Genomic DNA, 8,150 nt, shown 5'->3' with positions numbered 1-8,150 from the left:
AGTTATGATGTTGGGGCTGATCAGTGTATATTGTGAAATGCCACAAGGTGATATAACCACAGATATTAAAAGTTGAAAGTCTCAGAAATATTAGCCCAGTTAGAACTCTGTTGCAGGTCTATAGTTAAAACCTCATGATAAAGCACACTTCTGTAAGGCACTGTGAGGACCTCTGAAACCTCAGCAGCCTTCGCCTGTCTCCTCTCACTACCCGTCCGCGACACCCATAATTCCCCGCGCCAGGACAAGATGGAAGAGAACAGCGACCGCCGGAGAACAATGTTTTGGCAATAAAAACCCCAAAGCGGCGATTACAGAGAGTCTACGGGCACGTTTGAAACCAGCTGCGGTCATGTGTAGGTGAGTGGGAAACTAAATGATCGGGACGATTTTTTTTAATTTATTTATTTATTTTGCATTTTGTCGAGATTTATGCGAACGATTGTCTGGCTCGGCGCAAACGGGGGATGCGCGGAGAGCCAGCATCATTGTTTCTCTTCCACGGGCCGTAATGCGGGTTTTCAGTCGGGGCAGCTAGCGGCTAACGAGCTAGCTCATGGCAACTTGATTGTTATAAACACAGCTGCCGCAAAGCAAGCAGTTTTTTTTTGTTTTTTTTTTAGTTGGCTCGTTAGGTCGGAAGTCCACATGTATGAAGGGAGGGGAATCGCCGAGGTATCTGAATGTATCGGTGAGCATTGTGTGGTTGTAATTGCAGCTAAAGTTAGCTATCAATAAACGGAGCGCCAGCGTCGCTCGCAGCCAGACAGATTTGATTTCACGAGCGTCATCAAAAGCTGGGGAATCGGAGAATGAGCGTTTCGTTTCCCTGAGCTCATTTCAAAGCCAACGTGCTGTTTAACTCCGCATTATTAGTTATTTCTCGCGTTTCCTACCTAATACGTGCCGTTTCACTTTTTAAAAAACTCCCTCCAAATAATGAAAGTGGTGAATTTAGTAAATATTTACCTTGCTGCCATTAATTCACGGGTGCTGTTTTAGCGTAAGCTAGCCTGATAGCAACTCTAGGTAACGTGCTAAAAGGTTGCATTTCTTATCTAATTAGGAATTGATGACTGCACACGCGGTTATTTGAAGCCTCGTAAATCGGAGTATTGGTGTGATTTGTTTATTTTTTATTTGAAAGACTGGTTTTTCGTTTCTGGGGCTTTTTAGTCGATTGTTTTGATTGACGTCGCAGAGATGCGTTGTTTCATTGTGGTTAGTCGGGTAGCTAACTATGCTAACTAGCTGGCTAACTATTATGCATCACAAAAGCTCATCCGCTTTCTGTTGAACGGCAGTGTCACGTAGCCAAATGGTCAGCTGGTGTAGACCAAACAATAAATTCTCACTCCGCTTTTTCTCCAGCATCGTAGCACTTACAGTCACCCGACTGTGCCTGCGTAAAATCACTCCCAATGTCTGGCACGATTTGACCTAAATATCGTTTGTTTTAGGCAAGTGTACTCGACCGATTAATTTGCCAATACCGCAGCCCAGTGCCCCCAGCTTTTGCGCTCATGCTGGGTTGTTAGTCAGAGATGGCAAGCGGTGTGGTCCAGCGTGCATCAAAGTGCAAAACAATAGGGATGCACGTCAAAGCTATCAAGCTACTACACCGATTTTATTTTGGCTGCAGTCCAAGTCACATGTGGAGTCAGATGTAGAACAATAAGTGAGGAGGATTAAATATTTCAGATGCAACCTTTGATATATATATATTTTTTTTTTCTGTTGTTATTGAATAGAAACGTTTTAGTGCCAAAACCTGGATTTTGTAGAGAGGCAGCGCTTAACAATTTTTACTTTGAAGTCACATCAATAAGCTTATATGCCATGTAGATCATTTATGTTAATCCTTTAACGTGTTTTCTGATGCATTCAACTAATACTTACATAGATATTAGCTGTATTTATTTATCATCTGTAAAATCAAGTTATATTTGCTCTAATAATAATGCATATAGTGTATTGAATGTGATACAAGTTATAATGGAGTAATACAGTGGATGTTTCATTATGCTCATAATTTACAAAGTGAGGTTTGTATTTTAAATAAGAGATTATATTAAATATTTTTTTTCCCTTTAGAAACTAAATACTAAATACATTTTGTGCTAAGCATACCCTAAGGTTTCTAGTTACTATAGTCAATGTTTCAGTTAGGTCAGTCCTAGCCTATTATGTAATAAAAGTGAAGCGTTGAGAAAATTTAGAGGTTATTATAGTGCACAAAGGATGCCATGTGAAGGCTTTATAGTAAAGCTGCAACAATCAGGTAATGAGTCAATATATAGGAATTTATTTGGCAGCTAAAACTTGGGTTATTTTCATAAGGAAATTGGCTCTAGCTGATGAAATGTGTATATTTCATAAGTTGAATGTTTTGGAACTTTTGTCTAAAAGGATAGGAAAGTTAATGTGTTTTGATTATTAATCAAATGTTGTAAGATGTCTCCTTGGACTTTAGGAAATTCTACAATGCACCACCACTTTATGACATTGGGGAGAGCAGACAACTTGTAACTAATGAAGAAAACATACTGCTTAATCAATAATGGAAAATTAGCTGCAAATCTACTTTCTGGCTGCTACAGATTGTGGAAGGGATTGTGGTTCATTTGGAGTTGTGACCTTTCTCGTGCCTGTTATCATCAACATGCCTTTTATCTGTTCTCTCTTTCAGGATATTCTCCTCCTGCATTCCTTTTTAGATTAATTACCCTCCTTCTCCCCTGCACAAAGGAAACCTACCACCATGAGTATTATTCAGGACAAAATAGGCAATGAGTTTTTGCGAAACGGAGGCATGGACCCCAATTTTGCACCAGGTATGCTTATGTTCAGCCATTTACCGCCAGTCACTAGCTTTACACGACTGGCGTCCCCGTCCGTTATGGGCGAGCTACCCCAGGAGATGATCCTGAAGAAAGAACGTGACTCACCTCCAGAACACCAGGGCGCTGCTGCTGCAAACACAGCGGGCTTCCTTCATAGCATGGGCATTAAGCAGGAGCGGCCAAGTGAGCTGGATTACCGCATGCCCCTCTACAGCGTGGGTGGAGCACAGGGGGTGAACTGTGGTGGAGGGGGCGCGGGGAAGAGTGGTACTGACATGCCAGATATGTCTTTTGGAAACCACCACCAAAATCACCAGAACATGCTCCTCCATGACCTCAGCCTCAGCAATGTTCGCACCCTTGGAGAACCGGTGAGAAAGGGTTGTGGTTCTAGATATTTTTTTTTTTTTTCTGATCAATTATTGTTTACTTTAGTGCAATACTGATTTGCCAGTTTCCTTATTTCAGCTTGATTTCTTCTCTTTACTGTGAGGGCAGGAATTATAATATACTGTTTTTATTTTTGATCTGTAGAGCCTGGTTGACTCTGACAGGAGTGATGTGATCCATCTGTTAACAGTGGTATGCCTCTTGTGTTTGCCCATAGATGTCTGGGAGACAAGTTAAAGAGCCAAAAGAGTCCTCAGGTAGAAGAGGGCGGAAGAGCAATGGAGATGGACAGGGTGGCAAAGCTAGAAGGAAACGCAATGATGCTGCAAAGGTCAGTCGCTTTTCACAACTCTTTGCTTGCACTAGAAAATGATGTGCTTTCTTAGTTGAAGGGTATCGCACTGTTGATTTCAAATAATCAGATTTTTGTTTGTACTCATGGTTTTCTCCTTGTAGAGCATGATGCTGGATGCAGATGGAGCCTGCTTATCCCCCAACTCAAAACCACATATCTGTGAGCACTGTAATGCTGCCTTCCGCAGCTCCTACCACTTGCGTAGACACGTGCTTATACACACAGGTGAGAGACTTTTGGTGCTTCTTGTTGCTTTATTCATTTTTTACTTAGAGTTTCCATATGTTCAAAGAATGAATGCATTTAAATTGTGTTTCGTAGTTAAGGTATAATCCTCACTGTTCTTAGCATTGCTTAAATTCTGTGGGAAGAAAAATGAAGTGATAAGAAGCAGACAGAATGTGTTCAATTGGTAACAGAACATAGAAAGCTGTGTGAGGCAGTGTCTGCGTCTGGCGTCTCTTTGTATGTATTCCTCATATATCCAGACCCATTTCAGGTGGAATGTGATAGTAGGGGTGAAGCTATGTTGCTAAAATCTGAGGAATTAAATTTAAAGTAGGATTTGTGATGCATACACATGCCACTGTGCCATCCACCACAAGTGCTTGGGGCCTTTTTTGAAACCAGACAGTCAGTAAAGCCAGGGTTGACTCAGTGATTAGTCATGTTTATCTGGAAATCTTAATCATTCTCTTTGCTGGGAATTCCTCACTTAGCTCTTTGAACTAGAACTCGTAAACCATTTAAAGGAAAATCTACCTCTTCCACGTGGTTTTGTAATAAGGTCTTTGTTACTTTGTATCTACAATGCATTGCAGCTTCTCAGTCATTATATTGTAATCTGTACTGGTTACTACATGAGTCTCACAGGTTTCTCGTATTTACGCACCAGACCGAATATCGTGAATTTTATTGTGACCACAGTTATGGTACAGGCTGGGCTTTAATTAATGTGATGAGCGGATGGTTGTACTCTTGACTGCACAGGTGAGAGGCCTTTCCGGTGCAGTCAGTGTAACATGAGCTTCATTCAGAAGTACCTTCTCCAGCGGCACGAGAAGATTCACAGTGGTGAGTTGTTGCATTTGGAGCTATAGTATACTGGAATAAATGGCTTTACCATAACTGTGTTTATTTTGTAAACTTTTTGGAGTAGCACAGGCTCTGATGCTGTCACTGCTGTCTTTTGCAGGAGAAAAACCTTTCAGCTGTGACCAGTGTAACATGCGTTTTATCCAGAAATACCACATGGAGAGGCACAAAAGGACACACAGTGGCGAGAAGCCATATCGCTGCGATACCTGCCAACAAGTAGGCACTTTGTAGCTTCTCTGTTTAGTTTTATGCACATTTTTTTGAGCTTTAAATATGTTGGAAATCAGTGGCTATATTCACAACTGTTTACCTCTGCAGTATAGTTTCTGATAACAGTTCAGAAGGGGATTTTGTTGCTACTTCTTTTCATCATAGGATACTAAACTTATATTTCTCTCTTTTAGTTTTTCTCAAGAACAGACCGGTTACTGAAGCACAAACGGACTTGTGGAGAAGCCATAAAGAAGGGCCTAGACCCAAGCATGCTGGAGCTCAGCGAAGCAGAGCTAGGCCAGGGCAGCTATTCACTTACTCAGGGAAACTCTACCACCTCTGGACGCAAGAGAGCAAAGTCCAAAAATGGTGAGGGCAGCGAACGCAGGAGAAAGAAGAATGCCTCAGTGGCAGCAGCCTCATCTTCCGGGGGCATGGCCCGTGACCTAGGCCTGCAAGACTTCAGCATGGAGCACCCCTCAGGCTCTGACCAAGCCATGCAAGGACGTACTCCTAAATTGGTTTTTAAAAAGGCTGGTCGCAAGGGACTTGATAAGGGCCTCCTCTCTCTGGAAGATGGTTCTGATGGACAAAAACTATTGGGTCAGAAGCCCAGCTCCATGGATCACGTGGAGGGTTCTGGCCTAGACAGCATGGGTCTACTCCAGGGACCCGGGGGCAACAAGCAGGGGCCCACCACCAGCAGCAACTATGACGATGCAATGCAGTTTGTGAAAAAGCGGCGCTACCTCCATGCAGTTAACAATGACTTTGGAGCTGGCTCCCTGCACATGGCATCCCAGGGCAGTAGCGTAATACAGGGCTCCCTGGGGCCTGAGCCCACGCTGGCCATGCTAGACTCCTCGCCGCTGGAACTGAAACACGACAAGTCGGGCATTCCAGATGAGGTACTGCAAAGCCTGCTAGACCATTATAGCCATAAGCCAGAGGGAACACACCACCATGATGTGACTTTTGACCTGTCAGACCACCCACACCATGTAGACCTTCAGCCAGCAGCTCCTGTTACCCCAGAGTTAGAGGATGACTCGCCCAATGGTGGTGACAAAACAGCAGTGATGAGCGAGTACTCAAAGTTCCTCCTGCAGGCTCTGGAACGCACCAGCCATAGTGGACCCTTCCCCAGCCTCGGTGCAACAGGGCCTTTCCCACTCCTCTCCAGTAGCTCCAGTCCCACAGGGCCCCTGTTCTCTGACAAACACGTGTACACCACATCCCCACTAGATTGTGGCTACCCACCTGCTGTCTCCTCCCCGTTGCCCATCGCTGCTCCTTCATCAACCTCCTCTTCGTCCTCCTCCAAATCCCACTACGGTATGCTCGTTGGATCCCCCTCCCAGACAGGCTACCACCTCAGCTTGGAATCTGCTAGCCACCAGCAGCTGACTCCATCTCAGGAGCTCACTGAGCAGTTGGAGAAGCAGCACTCACCAGGCACCTTCAACCTACCTCCCCAGGACCTTACTGCCCCAGCAGAGAGCTCCAAGGGGCAGCAACCCAAGGCTGGAGGAAGCGGCCCAGCACCCACAAATGGCTCCACCTACCCAGACCTGTCCCCGCTGAACCCCCCTAAAGAAACCACATACCAGATCGAGAACTTCGCCCAAGCCTTTGGCTCCCAATTCAAGTCAGGACGTCGGACCCCTCTGAGCTATGGCAGTGATCCTGGGACAGAGGTCGACCATCGAATACGGACTCCGGTGTCAGAATTCTCAGGGTATACCAGTTTGTTAGCTGACGTTAGTGAGCCAGTGAGTACAGGATCAAAAACCCCAACAAGCCAAAGTTTCAGATAAGGGTCAACCGCGGTGTATCCAGTAGTGGGGCTGTTCTGTTGCTGTTCATACAGTCCGTTTCACCATCCTAATTTTGTTCTTGTAGCAAAGTTGTTTTGGTTTTTTTTGTACTTTTTGTTTTTTTAAAACACTGCCATTAAATGTTAATACAAAAATGACCAGGGAGGGTCTTCCATGGCCTCAAATGCAATTTAAAAAAAAAATATTCTCATTTTTGTTACGTAGTCGCTTAATTTCTGTTGAAGAGTAGTGATTTTTTTTTTTTTTTTTTTATACGAACGTACCGTAGATATAAATGTAATTTAAAACATTTAGAGGGTAGCTATGAACTTGATGTTTTGTTTTTTTCCTCCTTCTGTACCCTTGTGTTTTATCAATCATCATACAATTGTAAAGTAATAATAGTGTTGATGATTTCAGTAATAATAACATTTGTGTCAGGGAAAGGCCCAGAATTCAAAAGGCAAAAAAGTATATATTGTCTGTTACAAGAAACGTATTAACTCAGGAAAATAGGCAAAATTGTGTAATAAGACTTTGTATTATGAGATGCAATTAGCACAGTTTTACAGGTATTCTTGATACTTCAAAGCTTTGATTTTTTTTGGGGGGGGGGGTTATTTAACTTGTCAGAACAACAAATTACAATAGGTGATCATGTCTGGTTTCTACTGCGTGTAGCTGTGTGGAGATTATGGTACTGTTTTGTAAATGTGAAGGCATTCACATTATTATTTTTGACAGCCACATGTACATCACTTAGTATGATTTGTAGCGGAGACTAGTGCATTGTTTTCACACAACTCTGAAGTGAAGAGGACGTTTGAGCGTCACTGATTTCAGTGTCAGCTGATGAGGCCTGTATAAACGTACACTCCTCGCCTTCGGTGCAGCAGTTTGGTTGTAGAAGTAACTGCATCGCTGTTACAGCTGTCTGTTTTTGAGAGTCGGTGATCTTTTCATCGTGCTGTTGCAGAAGTGATTTTTATTTCTGTGTTTTGAATAAGTCACCACTTTTTTCTACTCCACTCCTTGCTGGTCCTTTGTGTCAATGAAATGAAACAAGCACTTTTTAAAAAAAATAACAAATCATCATCGGAAACAACAATAACCCCTTCGATTTGCATATGTGATGCGTCATTATTATGCTAATGATTATTATTATTTTAAGAGGAGAAAACTGTGAATGGGCTTTGGGAGGGAGGGGTGGGTAAATGGGAGGAAGGCGAGGGCTGGGTTATTTGATGTGCTTTGAAAAGGGTTGACTAGGCATGACTGTGGGCATTTAGTTGTATTTTGATGCTTTTCTCGAGGCTAGAAGATTGGGAGGGGAGGGTGGGGGGTGTTTTTTTTTTTTTTCTTACGGTTTTTCGGGTGTTGTAAAAAAAAAAAATTGATTTGCCATAATTTTTGTTATACAATATTTTGAGAGTA

General features: G+C 43.1%; 1 protein-coding gene across 1 annotated transcript; it reads left to right on the top strand.

Moving 5' to 3' along the window:
• The first annotated feature begins 206 nt into the window (after nt 1-206).
• znf281b (zinc finger protein 281b) lies at nt 207-7,902 on the top strand. Its single transcript, XM_030755099.1, has 7 exons — nt 207-360; nt 2,690-3,214; nt 3,451-3,564; nt 3,690-3,813; nt 4,579-4,662; nt 4,784-4,902; nt 5,091-7,902. Exons 2-7 carry the CDS (start codon nt 2,762-2,764, stop codon nt 6,714-6,716), a joined length of 2,520 nt encoding a protein of 839 aa, XP_030610959.1. The 5' UTR covers nt 207-360; nt 2,690-2,761; the 3' UTR covers nt 6,717-7,902.
• Nucleotides 7,903-8,150: the final 248 nt, after the last annotated feature.

The sequence above is a fragment of the Archocentrus centrarchus genome, chromosome 19 (assembly GCF_007364275.1).
Source record: "Archocentrus centrarchus isolate MPI-CPG fArcCen1 chromosome 19, fArcCen1, whole genome shotgun sequence".
Lineage (NCBI taxonomy): Eukaryota > Metazoa > Chordata > Actinopteri > Cichliformes > Cichlidae > Archocentrus > Archocentrus centrarchus.
The sequence above is the reverse complement of the archived record's forward strand: the minus strand, read 5'-3'. Positions and strand labels throughout refer to the sequence as shown.

What these genes read in the sequence shown, in the direction of transcription:
- znf281b (XM_030755099.1), top strand. Translation starts at nt 2,762, where the DNA reads ATGAGTATTATTCAGGACAAAATAGGCAATGAGTTTTTGCGAAACGGA. An exon ending in AACGCAATGATGCTGCAAAG is followed by an intron (nt 3,565 to 3,689) that starts GTCAGTCGCTTT and finishes TTCTCCTTGTAG; the next exon opens with AGCATGATGCTGGATGCAGA. An exon ending in ACACGTGCTTATACACACAG is followed by an intron (nt 3,814 to 4,578) that starts GTGAGAGACTTT and finishes TTGACTGCACAG; the next exon opens with GTGAGAGGCCTTTCCGGTGC.